This window comes from Mesoplodon bidens, assembly GCF_964165515.1.
Source record: "Mesoplodon bidens genome assembly, chromosome: 3".
NCBI classification, from domain to species: domain Eukaryota; kingdom Metazoa; phylum Chordata; class Mammalia; order Artiodactyla; family Ziphiidae; genus Mesoplodon; species Mesoplodon bidens.
This window is the reverse complement of record NC_138178.1, coordinates 86,827,437-86,843,471: the sequence shown is the minus strand read 5'-3', so window position 1 is coordinate 86,843,471 and position 16,035 is coordinate 86,827,437. Positions and strand designations below refer to the sequence as shown.

Below are 16,035 nucleotides of genomic sequence, written 5' to 3'. Positions count from 1 at the left end.
CCGTTGTGGAGCACAGGCTCCGGACGCGCAGGCTTAGCAGTCATGGCTCACGGGCCTAGCCGCTCTGCGGCATGTGGGATCTTCCCAGACCGGGGCACAAACCCGCGTCCCCAGTATCGGTAGGTGGACTCTCAACCACTGCGCCACCAGGGAAGCCCCATTAGTGGGTTTTATGTCTGTTGCTGAATACATCTGATACCGACAGAGTAACTTTGTGCTTTACTCTCAAAGCAAATTATTTATGATTATTTCCACTTATTTTGTTGACATCCTCATAAATCAGATCATAGGCCAGAATCTTTAAGGTTCTGTCTAAATCCTTTCTTAGAATTCAGCCATTAGCTCACAAAACTTTAGCTCTGAATGACACCTTATACTTGATCTAGACAAACCCTCCTCACTTTACTGAAGACAAATCTGAGGCTCAGAAATTAATCAATTATGCCTAAATACCCTAGGCAGACTGTGGAAAAGCCAAGGCTTCAATCTTTGAACACTTTAAATCTGGTGCTTTTTTTAAAAAAACATCTTCTAAGTCTTTGAGAGGTTCTTTTTATAACTTTTCTTTTTATGTGCCCAAATGAAGATGACCGTCATTTCCCCAAACCCACAGCTTTAGGAATTTATCTTGCAGTTTACCTCTGAGATCTGGAATATCACTATATAGAGAAATGATTTCATTTGCAAAGTTGGTTCTTTATCTTCTTTACTTTCAACTAGTATCACTTTAGCCAAAGAAACATCTCTGCCTCTAACCCAGAATCACCTTTCCCTGACCAACAGTTTCTGAAAGGTGCACAATAACTTGTTAGTTGCCTCTGGTCTGCAGCTTTGTCAAAAGCATTCCAAATATTTAACTACAATCACAGACAAGGAGAGCAGGAAAGAGAAGTGTGGGAAGAAAGGAAGAAAGCGATGACTCAGTTTTTTACATGTTACATTTTAGTTGGCAACAAGCTATTTGACAAACTTTCAGATAAGACTAAAAAGAGAAAAGAAAAACAAGAAGCCAAGGTGAAGGAGGTGGCTGTACTATTTTTAAAAAAGAACAGGGGAAATGAATCAGAAACTAGATCAAGAAAGTGATCTAGTATTCTAGTACTAGTGTTCAAAGTATTATAGAAACATTGCAAGGAAACTACTAAAATGCAGAGTACAGTAACTATTGTTACTTTAAACCTTATACATAAATACTGTTTTTAGTCTATAATTCTTTTTCACTACCACCAGATTTAACTCAAGACAAATGTCACAAGTCTACGTTTGATAAGTTTAGAGTGAATATTCAGGTCTTTTGTTTATACAGTAAATACAAAATTTTAATAATCAAGTATAAAGTATTAGAATAAAACTTCCTAGAATTTATTTACTTAGTGATAGGTCAGAAGAATGGTACATTTGGCTTTTTAAATCCCTTTGGGATTTTTTTTTCTTTTTAAGATTTTGGAAATGTGACTAATTTCAGGGTCTCACAGAAACTCTCAGCCCCAAATATTCTCCTAACTTTCAATGGACATGTGTAATGCAATTTTTAAACCAAAAATGTGAGCAAAATTTGAATCAAGAAGATAAAAACAAAAGGTAGCATGGAAAGTCATTTTTAAAATGACATTAATCATTAAATTATTTCAAAATTTCAGTCATTTAAAATGGTATGTAATAACTTACCATATTCCTTTTCATTTACTTCAGAGATGGGTTCAGAAATAACACTGCAGAAAGAAATGGCGCTTGCTGCAGAGGGATTCCGAGAATGCCCCATGTGGTGTGGCACCTTTTTCACGTTCTTCAAGGCTTCCTCGGCTTGCTCCTGTTCCATTGCTGCAACCATATCTTTATATGCTTTCCTGGCTTCTTCAGTGAGTTCTACTAACTTATTAAACAGGCTCTAAAAAGAAAGAGATTTTGCCCAGTCCATTTTTTTGTTATACTCTTTACTACTACCATTATCAATAAATACCTCTACTGTTTCAGGATTGGATACACTTTCTATCAGCACAAAATCCAAATGGTATGCAAACCACAGAACCTTATAAAATACTCTGTAACTTACATATATTGTTTATTTAATTCTCACAAGTCTGAGGCAACTTCTTGATTCAGTATGAGCCACTAAATATGCTATATTAAAGTTCTTACAGAGTTTATCAATTCAACTGCACCCTTTAGCATGTGGCACTATAGTGGGTACAAAGACTACTGGAACCACCCCTCTGCTCTCAAGGAACCTTCCATATGGTTGAAAGGAGAGGACAGGAGATGATGATTCAGGGGACAATACCTTAAATGCCTTGAGATGTACAAAGTGGTTTAGCTTTGGGAGGAAACATCTAACTGCTGGGCATCAGTGAAGAATTCATAAAGGAATATGACACCTGATGTAGGCCTTGAAAATCTGGTATAGTTTTGAGGAGTGGAGATAGTACATTCTTAGCCATGCATGCAAAACCATAAACCAAGGTACAGACTTAATAAAGTTCAAGGCTTGTTTGGGGAACAGTGAAGAATCTTATATGGGTTCGAATATAAGGGAATGAGTCTATGCAGGGTGATATCAAAGGATGCAGAAGCAGATGGCAGTCTCCACAGGAATGAAAAGTTCCCTATCATGTTTGCTTGTTGAAAGAACTCTTTACAAGACCAAAAAGAAGTGATGGTATGGCTAGCTGCAGCCTTGAAAATGATGAAAGGCTGATTACAAAAATAGAATAAAGAACCTGGAAATAGAATGTGGAGTTAACCAGAAGTTCTTCCATCAGCAAAACAGAATGAACATGAATGGAATTAATAATCCCAGTGAAACTGTAAATGAAAGAGCTCATTTGTGTTAATAAATGGCAAAATTCGTTAGGCATTAAAGCTGTACTTCAATAACTATGACGTCTAACGATGTCTAAAGAAAACTGAAGTTTTCACAGTCACCAGAAAGACAACCAAAGAATGACTTTTAGTGATTGTTACATCAAATGACTTTTAGTAATTCTTACATCACAATTCAACACAACTCAACAACATTCTACTCCTGTTTTATGTCTTGATTTAGTATCAGAATGCAATATACCCACACATTAAGTAAAAAATTTCAGATGGTAACTATGACCTGGCCACCTGTAAGAATATGTTTCATTATATATATATAATTATGTTTTCAGACAATGGAGACAAAGTACAGCACAATTTTTTTTCTTAACAAGGCACTGTCATTTAAATATAAACCATAGCAACATGAATGCATGGCAAACGTGTCATATTACTATGGAATAATGTATCTCTAAAAACTAAACTTAAGCAGGAAAAAAATAAGTAATGTGCTTTACCCAGCTGCAGTTTAAACTGTCTAAAGTACAATACAGGTACAATAAACACTGCTGCTAACTGTATTTATTGATTTTTGAAAAGGGGTGGGTGCTAGTAGTATCAAAAATATATTCAGGATTTACTTATTTTTAAAAAGGAGGATGGATTCTGTTAAAAGCAGCCCCCATGAGTTACATGTAAGAGACTTCATAAATATTTGTTTGCAAGGTTTAATAAACCATGCACTTAAGTGAAGCCAACAAAAAGAAAATAGGCTTATGGATATGCAATTTTGAGATTAACATTGGTTTTACAATATAAATAAAACACAGAAACTGTTGGGAATAAAACAATATGCAAGAAGAAGAGAAAATAAAATTGAAGAGAAAAGCTATTAGGGAATAAAAGCCTTGAATATCAGGGTAAGGACAGAAAGCTTAATTCAAAGGTTAGAATTATTACATGGTAAATATAGGGTAAGTGCACTACCACATTACTATGAGTAGACACACTTGACAATATATCAGTACTTCCATTACCTCCGTTTTATGAATGTGTTTTGGTTTAAACAATAACTTACTACCTCAAAATGGAGAAGGCAAGAAAAGCAATGTACAAACAAAACTGCCAAACATTTTATAATATAATATCATAGATATAACCTAATATACATAGTTCAGTAAGAAGTCAATACAATTAAAAACAAACATATCCCCTTTTCCTGACCCTGATCCCATTCCTATTCCATAAACTCTAATAGTGAACAAAAGAGTACATTGTTATTATGTGTCTTTACCACAGAACTACTTACCACCTAAATTCTCACATGTAGTTTAACGTAACAGGCAGATATACATCTACCATACAATTAATTAAACAAACATTTAATACCTGCGCATCCTCGAGTAATGTAAAAGGTTTTCAGGGATATAAAGACAAGGGAAATCAAAGAGGAAATCAAAGGACACGTAGGAACAAATGACAATGAAAACACGACGACCCAAAACCTGCAAAAGTAAAAGCAGTTCTAAAAGGGAAGTTTATACAAATACAATTCTACCTCAAGAAACAAGAAACATTTCAGATAAACAACCTAACCTTACACCTAAAGCAATTAGAGAAAAAAGAACAAAAAAACCCTCAAAGATAGCAAAAGGAAAGAAATCATAAAGATCAGATCAGAAATAAATGGAAAAAAAAAGGAAACAATAGCAAAGATCAATAAAACTAAAAGCTGGTACTTTAAGAAGATAAACAAAATTGATAAACCATTAGCCAGAATCATCAAGAAAAAAAGGGAGAAGACTCAAATCAATGGAATTAGAAATGAAAAAAGAGAAGTAACAACTGACACTGGAGAAATACAAAGGATCTTGAGAGATTACTACAAGCAACTATATGACAATAAAATGGACAATCTGGAAGAAATGGACAAATTCTTAGAAAAGCACAACCTTCTGAGACTGACCAGGAAGAAATAGAAAATATAAACAGACCAATCACAAGCACTGAAATTGAAACTGTGATTCAAAATCTTCCAACAAACAAAAGCCCAGGACCAGATGGCTTCAAAGGCGAATTCTATCAAACATTTAGAGAAGAACTAACACCTATCCTTCTCAAATTCTTCCAAAATATAGCAGAGGGAGGAACACTCCCAAACTCATTCTACAAGGCCACCATCAACCTGATACCAAAACCAGACAAAGATGTCACAAAGGAAGAAAACTACAGGCCAATATCACTGATGAACATAGATGCAAAAATCCTCAACAAAATACTAGCAAACAGAACCCAACAGCACATTAAAAGGATCATACACCACTATCATGTGGGGTTTATCCCAGGAATGCAAGGATTCTTCAATATATGCAAATCAATCAATGTGATAAACGATATTAACAAATTGAAGGAGAAAAACCATATGACCATCTCAATAGATGCAGAAAAAGCTTTCGACAAAAATCAACACCCATTTGTGATAAAAACCCTCCAGAAAGTAAGCATAAAGGGAACTTATCTCAACATAATGAAGGCCATATATGACAAACCCACAGCCAACATCACTCTCAATGGTAAAAAACTGAAACCATTTCCACTAAGATCAGGAACAAGACAAGGTTGCCCACTCTCACCACTATTATTCAACACTGTTGGAAGTTTCAGCCACAACAATCAGAGAAGAAAAAGAAATAAAAGGTATCCAAATTGGAAAAGAAGAAGTAAAACTGTCACTGTCTGCAGATGACATGATACTGTACACAGAGAATCCTAAAGATGCTACCAGAAAACTACTAGAGCTAATCAATGAATTTGGTAAAGTAGCAGGATACAAAATTAATGCACAGAAATCTCTTGCATTCCTATACACTAATGATGAAAAATCTGAGAGAGAAATTAAGGAAACACTCCCACTTACCATTGCAACAAAAAGAATAAAACACCTAGGAGTAAACCTACCTAAGGAGACACAAGACCTGTATGCAGAAAACTGTAAGACACTGATGAAAGAAATTAAAGATGGCACAGACAGATGGAGAGATATACCATGTTCTTGGATTCGAAGAATCAACATTGTGAAAATGACTATACTACCCAAAGCAATCTACAGATTCAATGCAATTCCTATCAAACTTCCAATGACATTTTTCACAGAACTAGAACAAAAAATTTCACAATTTGTATGGAAACACAGAAGACCCCAAATAGCCAAAGCAATCTTGAGAAAGAAAAATGGAGCTGGAGGAATCAGGCTCCTGGATGTCAGACTATACTACAAAGCTACAGTAATCAAAACAGTATGGTACTGGCACAAAAACAGAAATATAGATCAATGGAACAGGATAGAAAGCCCAGATATAAACCCACGCCTTATTATATAAACCTTATTTTTGATAAAGGAGGCAAGAATATACAATGGAGAAAAAACAGCCTCTTCAATAAGTGGTGCTGGGAAAACTGGACAGCTAGCTACATGTAAAAGAAAGAAATTAGAACACTCTCTAACACCATACACAAAAATAAACTCAAAATAGATTAAAGAGCTAAATGTAAGGCCAGACAGTATAAAACTCTTCGAGGAAAACACAGGCAGAACACTCTAGGACATACATCACAGCAAGATCCATTTTGACCCACCTCCTAGAGGAATGGAAATAAAAATAAACAAATGGGACCTGATGAAACTTAAAAGCTTTTGCACAGCAAAGGAAACCATATAAACAAGAAGAAAAGATAACCCTCAGAATCGGAGAAAATATTTGCAAATGAAGCAACTGAAAAAGATTAATCTCCAAAATTTACAAGCAGCTCATGCAGCTCAATATCAAAAAAACAAACAACCCAATCCAAAAATGGGCAGAAGACCTAAATAGACATTTCTCCAAAGAAGATATACAGATTGCCAACAAACACATGAAAGAATGCTCAACATCACTAATCATTAGAGAAATGCAAATCAAAACTACAATGAGGTATCACCTCACACCAGCCAGAATGGCCATCATCAAAAGATCTACAAACAATAAATGCTGGGGAGGGTGTGGAGAAAAGGGAACCCTCTTGCACTGTTGGTGGGAATGTAAATTGACAGAGCCACTATGGAGACAGTATGGAGCTTCCTTAAAAAACTAAAAATAGAATTACCATATGATCCAGCAATCCCACTACTGGGCATATACCCTCAGAAAACCATAATTCAAAAAGAGTCATGTACCACAATGTTCACTGCAGCTCTATTTACAATAACCAGTATATGGAACCAACCTAAGTGTCCATTGACAGATGAATGGATAAAGAAGATGTGGCACATATATACAATGGAATATTACTCAGCCATAAAAAGAAACGAAATAGTTATTTGTAGTGAGGTGGATGGACCTAGAGTCTGTCATACAGAGTGAAGTAAGTCAGAAAGAGAAATATAAATACAGTATGTGAACACATATATATGGAATCTAAAAAATAAAAAATGTTTATGAAGAACTTAGTGGCAGGACAGGAATAAAGCCACAGACGTAGAGAATGGACTTGAGGACCTGGGGAGGGGGAAGGGTAAGCTGGGACAAAGTGAGAGTGGCATGTACTTATATATTCTACCAAATGTAAAATAGATAGCTAGTGGGAAGCAGCCACATAACACAGGGAGATCAGCTCAGTGCTTTGTGACCACCTAGAGGGGTGGGATACGGAGGGTGGGAGGGAGACGCAAGAAGAAGGAGATAAAAACTGATTCCCTTTGTTATAAAACAGAAACTAATACACCATTGTAAGTTAATTATACTCCAATAAAGATGCCAAAACAAAAAAAGACAAGAGTCCTACCCTTGAGGAATTCACACTTACATGAAGAAACACATTAACTATGACAAAGCAGTGTGATATCTATAACTGAGAAAAGCATGGGATGCTAATGGCAGGACAAATATTAATTACATGATCGTAAAGAGTAGGTGGGTAGGGGCTTCCCTGGTGGCGCAGTGGTTGAGAATCTGCCTGCCAATGCAGGGGACACGGGTTCGAGCCCTGTTCTGGGAAGATCCCACATGCCGTGGAGCAGCTGGCCCCGTGAGCCACAATTACTGAGCCTGTGCGTCTGGAGCCTGTGCTCTGAAACAAGAGAGGCAGCGATAGTGAGAGGCCCGTGCACCGCGATGAGGAGTGGCCCCCCCTTGCCACAACTAGAGAAAGCCCTCGCACAGAAACAAAGACCCAACACAGCCAAAAATAAATAAATTAATTAATGTTAAAAAAAAAGAGTAGGTGGGTAGACAGATAATTTAATGGGCAGTGGGAGAGAAACTGAATGGATAGGGGGATGGGGGTATTCAGTATGGTGACTGGATAGGAAAGATAGACACTTAAATATACACAAATAGTATGGCTGAGAAGAGGGAAAATGGTCCATCAATTGTGTCACAAAATACTTTAGAATCAACTTCATAAAAAAGTCTTATTGTATGCACAGATTGTATACAATTTAAAACAAGTACAACTGAAAATGTTTCAATGTAAAAACCACAAGTCAAATGATGTTCTAAAAAGAACCCCACACGTTCAAAAAACCCCACCAATCTTAAAATATTATGTTAATAAGCATTACTCTAGATAAATAACATTTACTTTATAATTTATCAGCTCCTATGGGCAAAGTTTGTATTAGTCGACTATGAGAGGAAGACAAATATCATGGGTGTAGAATTATTCTCTCAATTGGTTTAGGAATTTCATTTTCAAAGGAAAATCCTCTCCAAACAAAGGATTCTTTTCTCTCTTGACTCCTAGCAGCACAAAATATACCCAACATACAGACTGAAGAAATTTGTTTTACTTTGTACAATACTGGATACCTTTACCCAGCAGTTACATATATTGTCAAGTACTACGTATCTGAACCCAGAAAAAAAAAATCACTGTAGCAGAAATACGAGCTAAAATCTTTTCACAATGCTATAGGATTGACTTACGCAAATGTTTTCAACACTAAAAAAAGAAATGTAATACTCAAGAATTTTCCACTCATTCCTGGAGAGTCATCATATCACTTCTCCAAATGCTCAAACGTAACAATGGCACGTGTCCAAAGAAGATGTACTATGGGGGGTGGGCAGTGAGGGACTGCATCTTCTAAGTCTTACCTCAGCACCAAAGTAGTTGAAGATTCCCACCACACTAACAGGAACCAGCTTGTTCACACAGCGTCCTAGAGCTTTTCTTCCAAGGGCAAACACAAAAGGAATTTCTTGTTCCCGTGCCATGGCTATAACATTATAGAGAGCCTCATCCAGGCCACCTGAGAAATCAACATGTAGAGAAGTTTTTAGTTATTTCCTAAATGGAGCTATTTTAGCACCCGACAGCATAAAACACAGCAGCAAAGGAGTCCATGAATGCTTGTGGCACTTAGGCTGTTCACCACATTTGCCTATCTGAATTTGTACTATATTTGGATATTATGTACATATTTTCTTTCTCCCAGTTAAATACTATATTCCTTTAATGCGAATATTTTTGTTTCTCCACAGGGATTAGTATAGCAGGAGTCAAATTTCAATATAATAAACATTTTTCATTTTTTAAAATTAATTAAAATTGTTAATAGTGGCTGATTCCTTTATCTAATCTCTCAGCTCAAGTAAGCAACCTATCACATGCAATAAGACCGATTATACATTATTACTGTTTTTACTGGTATTTTTCCCCTCTGCCTGCTACTGCTATTTGATGCCTCTGTCTACTCCAATCACCTGAAGTGGCTCCTCCATAAAAATGGACAAATAACGGTGCACAACATAGTACAAAAGCCTCTGTTACTGCTGGTTTCTGAGAGACAAATCTCCACCATAAATGGGCAGAGACCTATATCTTTTTTTTTTTTAATATTGTATTTAACTGATTTTAAGATGCAAAATTTTTACCACATACTAACAACTCTGAACTAGGGTAGCATTCTACAATCAATGGAATCTTTGGATTGATAGAATTTTTCTTTCTTAGTGGAATATAAAATATTGCTGCATCATACAATCATCATGTTCTACCCTGAACAGTAATTTTAGGATATAAAAATTACAAATTACATTTTTTTTTCTGAAATAGGGTAGGATAACCGTCTAGAGAGCCCATTTTCATTTCTGACATTAGTCACTGCTGTCATATTGTTTCTACAATCATGTTGGCTTATATTAAATAAGAGACAGGAGAGGTTGATTTCCTAATTGGAAAAACTCAATGAACTATGGTAAAAATGCATATATCATAACCATTATGTAAGAACTGATCTGGAATTTGAGATTTACAGATGTTATGGTACTGTTATTAATTACTACATAGTTTGAGAGAACCTTTCAACTTCTGTCTTTCATATAATGGACATAATTATTTTTGTCTCTCTGGCAAGATCAGAATGCCCCAATAGTAAAAGGAAAATTATCTGAAAGTGTTTCTTTGAGGAGCATTAATTATGTTGTTTAATATATTTAAAATATACCCCTCTAATGACCAATTCAGTACCCAAGTGTTCAGGACTGGAAATTGATTTTGAAATTGTTTTAAATTTAGTGGCAAATAATTAGTTATAAGTGGACAATGGAAAGTAGACCTTTAAAATTAGATTGTGAATATTTCTTCCAAAAATAGAAACATTTCTTTTTAAAAATTTGATTGATATCATAAAGTCAGATAGCCCAAATGTTTTCAGGTTCATTCAAAATAATTATGGTTTGGAAAGGTCAACCATACATCAATTAGAAGATAGAAATGTTTACCAAAATAATTTCTTTATTTTTAGAATAATTGATTTGTAAACTTTCTAGGATGATTAGAAAGTAGGGCCATTTATTATTAAGAATGCCACAGACCATGATCACATAAATCCATATCTTCTTCATAAAAGAGGATATTTATCTCTCATTTACCTAGAGAAGTAGGGAAGGCATTCAGCTTATTCAAAAGTAGCATGATCATTAAGTAACACGCTCAAAAGAAGTTGGTTAGCAGAGCCTATCCTTTTTATCAACAGTGGAAACTATTAACTGGACCTTTAAAAGACCACTCGTAATGACCTTGGGCTTCAGAATCAAAACACGGCACTATGTTTGTATGGCCTACATAACCTAGGGTCCATAATGAGACATATGTTTTGGCCTACACTTGACTCCTGTCCACAGTCAAAGACCAAGAAGGAGAACTGTATCTTTTTCCTAATTTTTTTAAGAGAAAAGAGCCATCAAAGGAGAGTAATACAAAAATTTTAAAGTAGAATAGGCCAGAAATGAGCCATCCAGCTATGCGGTAGCACCGCCGGGAACCAGCTGTCGGGTCGCCACTGCTGGGTTTTTCACTTGCTCCTTTGCAGGGCTAGTGCCCCTGCTCCAGGCCTGCCTGAAGAGCTGGGGGGGAGGGTGCACCAGAGGAGACCTTCAAGATGGCAGAAGAGTGAGATGTGGAGATCACCTTCCTCCCCACAGATACATCAGAAATACACCTACATGGGAAACAACTCCTACAGAACACCTACTGAACACTGGCAGAAGACCTCAGACTTCCCAAAAGGCAAGAAACTCCCCACGAACCTGGGTAGGGCAAAAGAAAAAAGAATAAACAGAGACAAATGGATAGGGACGGGACCTGCACCAGTGGGAGGGAGCCGTGAAGGAGGAAAGGTTTCCACACACTAGGAAGCCCCTTCGCGGGCAGAGACTATAGGTAGCGGAGGCAGGGAGCTTCGGAGCCACGGAGGAGAGCGCAGCAACAGGGGTGCAGAGGGCAAAGCGGAGAGACTCCCGCACAGAGGATCACTGCTGACCAGCACTCACCAGCCCGAGAAGCTTGTCTGCTCACGCACCAGGGCAGGCGGGGGCTGGAAGCTGAGGCTCGGGCTTTGGAGGTCAGATCACAGGGAGAGAACTGGGGTTGGCTGTGTGAACACAGCCTGAAGGGGGCTAGTGCGCCACAGCTAGCCGGGAGTGTGTCCAGGAAAAAGTGTGGAACTGCCTAAGAGTTAAGAGATCATTATTTCGGGGTGTGCAAGGAGAGGGGATTCAGAGCACCGCCTAAACGAGCTTCAGAAACGGGTGTGAGCCACAGCTATCAGCACAGACACGAGAGATGGGCATGAGATGCTAAGGCTGCTGCTGCAGCCACCAAGAAGCCTGTGTGCAAGCACTGGTCACTATCCACACCTCCCCTCCCGGGGGCGTGGGCAGCCCACCACTGCCAGGGTCCCATGATCCAGGGACAACTTCCCCAGGAGAACACATGGCGCGCCTCACGCTGCAACAGCACACCAGCCTCTGCCTTCGCAGGCTCGCCCTGCATTCCGTACCCCTCTGTACCCCGGGCCTCAGTGAGGCAGAGCCCCCTAATCAGCTGCTACTTTAACCCTGTGCTGTCTGGGCAGAAAGAGAGGTCCTCAGGTGACCTACACTCAGAGGTGGGGCCAAATCCAAAGCTGAACCCCAGGAGCTGTGCGAACAAAGAAGAGAAAGGGAAATTTCTCCCAGCAGCCTCAGAAGCAGCGGATTAAATCTCCACAATCAACTTGACGTACCCTGCATCTCTGGAATAGCTGAATAGACAATGAATCATCCCAAAATTCTGGTGGTAGACTTTGGGAGCAACAATATATATATATATATATTTCACTTTTCTCTTTTTGTGAGTGTGTATGTATATGCTTCTTCATGTGATTTGGTCTGTATAGCTTTGCTTTTACCATGTGTCCTAGAGTTTTGTCTGTCCTTTTTTTTTTTTTTTTAAGTATAGTTTCTAGCGCTTGTTATCATTGGTAGATTTGTTTTTTCGCTTGGTTGGTCTCTGCTCTTTTTTTAAATGACTTTTTAATTTTTCTTATCTTTAACACTTATTTTTTATTTTAATAAATTTATTTTCTTCTCTTTCTTTCTTTCTTTTTCACTTTTTTTCTCCCTTTTCCTCTGAGCTGTGTGGCCAACAGGGTCTTGGTGCTCCAGCCAGGTGTCAGGCCTGTGCCTCTGAGGTGGGAGAGCCAAGTTCAGGGCATTGGTCCACCACAGACCTCCTGGCTCCACGTAATATCACAAGGCAAAAGCTCTCCCAGAGGGCTTCCCTGGTGGCGCAGTGGTTGAGAGTCCGCCTGCCGATGCAGGGGACGCAGGTTCATGCCCCGGTCCGGGAGGATCCCACGTGCCGCGGAGCGGCTGTGCCCGTGAACCATGGCCGCTGAGCCGGCGTGTCCGGAGCCAGTGCTCCACAACGGGAGAGGCCACAACAGTGACAGGCCCGTGAACCACAAGGAAAAAAAATAACAAAACCTCTCCTAGCAAGAAAGGAACACAACCCCACTCATTAACAAAGAGGCTGCCTAAAATCATAATAAGGTCACAGACACCCCAAAACACACCACCAGACAGGGGCCTGCTCACCAGAAAGACAAGATCTAGCCTCATCCACTAGAACACAGGCACTAGTCCCCTCCACCAGGAAGCCTACACAACCCACTGAACCAACCTTAGCCACTGGGGACAGACACCAAAAACAACGGGAACTACGAACCTGCAGCCTGCGAAAAGGAGGCACCAAACACAGTAAGTTAAGCAAAATGAGAAGACAGAGAAACACACAGCAGAAGAAGGAGCAAAGTAAAAACCCACCAGACCAAACAAATGAAGAGGAAATAGGCAGTCTACATGAAAAAGAATTCAGAGTAATGATAGTAAACATAATCCAAAATCTTGGAAATAGAATGGAGAAAATACAAGAAATGCTTAACAAGGACCTAGAAGAACTAAAGAGCAAACAAACAATGATGAACAACACAATAAATGAAATTAAAAATCCTCCAGAAGGAATCAATAGCAGAATAACTGAGGCAGACGAACGGATAAGTGACCTGGAGAATAAAATAGTGGAAATAACTACCGCAGAGCAGAATAAAGAAAAAAGAACGAAACGAATTGACAACAGTCTCAGAGATCTCTGGGACAACATAAAACACACCAACATTCAAAGTATAGGGGTCCCAGAAGAAGAAGAGAAAAAGAAACGGACTGAGAAAATATTTGAAGAGATTATAGATGAAAACTTCCCAAATATGGGAAAGGAAATAGTTAAGTCCAGGAAGCACCAAGAGTCCTATACAGGATAAATCCAAGGAGAAACACACCAAGAAACATATCAAACTATCAAAAATTAAATACAAAGAAAAAATATTGAAAGCAGCAAAGGAAAAGCAACAAATAACATACAAGGGAATCTCCATAACGTTAACAGCTAATCCTTCAGCAGAAACTCTGCAGCCAGAAGGCAGTGGCAGGACATATATAAAGTGATGAAAGGAAAAAACCTACAACCAGGATTACTCTACCCAGCAAGGATCTCATTCAGATTTAACAGAAAAATTATAACCTTTACAGACAAGAAAAGCTAAGAGAATTCACCAAATTCTTTGCTTTGGTAAAGCACCACCAAACCATCTTTACAAGAAATGCTAAAGGAACTTCTCTAGGCAGGAAACACAAGAGAAGGAAAACACCTACAATAACAAACCCAAAACAATTAAGAAAATGGTAATAGGAACATACATATCAATAACAACCTTAAATGTAAATGGATTAAATGCTCCAACCAAATGCTCCAACCAAAAGACAAAGACTGGCTGAATGGATACAAAAACCAAGACCCGTATACATGCTGTCTACAAGAGACCCACTTCAGACCTAGGGACACATACAGACTGAAAGTGAGGGGATGGAAAAAAGATATTCCATGCAAATGGAAATCAAAAGAAAGCTGGAGTAGCAATTCTCATATCAGACAAAACAGACTTTAAAATAAAGACTATTACAAGAGACAAAGAAGGACACTACATAACGATCAAGGGATCAATCCAAGAAGAAGCTATAACAATTGTAAATATTTATGCACCCAACATAGGGGCACCTCAATTGACATATGGCAAATGCTAACAGCCATAAAAGGGGAAATCTACAGTAACACAATCACAGTAGGGGACTTCAACACCCCACTTTCACCAATGGACAGATCATCCAAAATGAAACTAAATAAGGAAACACAAGCTTTAAATGATACATTAAACAAGATGGACTTAATTGATATTTATAGGACATTCCCTCCAAAAACAAGAGAATAAACTTTCTTCTCAAGTGCTCATGGAACATTCTCCAAGATAGATCATATCTTAGGCCACAAATGAAGCCTTGATAAATTTAAGAAAATTGAAATCGTTTCAAGTATCTTTTCCGACCACAACGTTATGAGACTAGATAGCAATTACAGGAAAAAATCTGTAAAAAAATACAAACACATGGAGGTTAAACAATACACTACTTAATAACCAAGAGATCACTGAAGAAATCAAAGAGGAAATCAAAAAACACCTAGAAACAAATGACAATGAAAACATGATGACCCAAAACCTATGGGAGGCAGCAAAAGCAGTTCTAAGAGGGAAGTTTACAGCAATACAACCCTACCTCAAGAAACAAGAAACATCTCAAATAAACACCTAACCTTACACCTAAATCAACTAGAGAAAGAAGAACAAAAAACTCCCAAAGTTAGCAGAAGAAATCATAAAGATCAGATCAGAAATAAATGAAAAAGAAATGAAGGAAACAACAGCAAAGATCAATAAAACTAAAAGCTGGTTCTTTGAGAAGATAAACAAAATTGATAAACCATTAGCCAGATTCATCAAAAAAAAAAGGGAGAAGACTCAGATCAATAGAATTAGAAAGGAAAAAGGAGAAGTAACAACTGACACTGCAGAAATAAAAAGGATCATGAGAGATTACTACAAGCAACTATATGACAATAAAATGGACAATCTGGAAGAAACAGACAAATTCTTAGAAAAGCACAACCTTCTGAGATTGCACCAGGAAGAAATAGAAAATATATACAGACCAATCACAAGCACTGAAATTGAAACTGTGATTCAAAATCTTCCAACAAACAAAAGCCCAGGACCAGATGGCTTCACAGGTGAATTCTATCAAACATTTAGAGAAAAGCAAACACCTATGCTTCTCAAAGTCTTCCAAAACATAGCAGAGGGACTCTGCTCCCAAACTCATTCTACAAGGCCACCATCAACCTGATACCAAAACCAGACAAAGATGTCACAAAGAAAGAAAATTAGAGGCCAATACCACTGATGAATATAGATGCAAAAATCCTCAACAAAATACTAGCAAACAGAATCCAACAGCACATTAAAAGGATCATATTCCACAATCA

At 38.0% G+C, this 16,035-nt stretch overlaps 1 protein-coding gene across 1 annotated transcript in view; it reads right to left on the bottom strand.

Annotated features, from left to right (window-relative positions):
* SECISBP2L (SECIS binding protein 2 like) overlaps positions 1-16,035 on the bottom strand; it is a 63,549-nt gene that overhangs the window by 9,523 nt on the left and 37,991 nt on the right. The window contains exons 16-17 of the mRNA XM_081229390.1: positions 8,934-9,088; positions 1,669-1,888 (exon numbers count right to left, since the gene is read on the bottom strand). Of these exons, the coding sequence (XP_081085516.1) occupies positions 1,669-1,888; positions 8,934-9,088 (375 nt within the window). The remainder of the gene's footprint in view (positions 1-1,668; positions 1,889-8,933; positions 9,089-16,035) is intronic.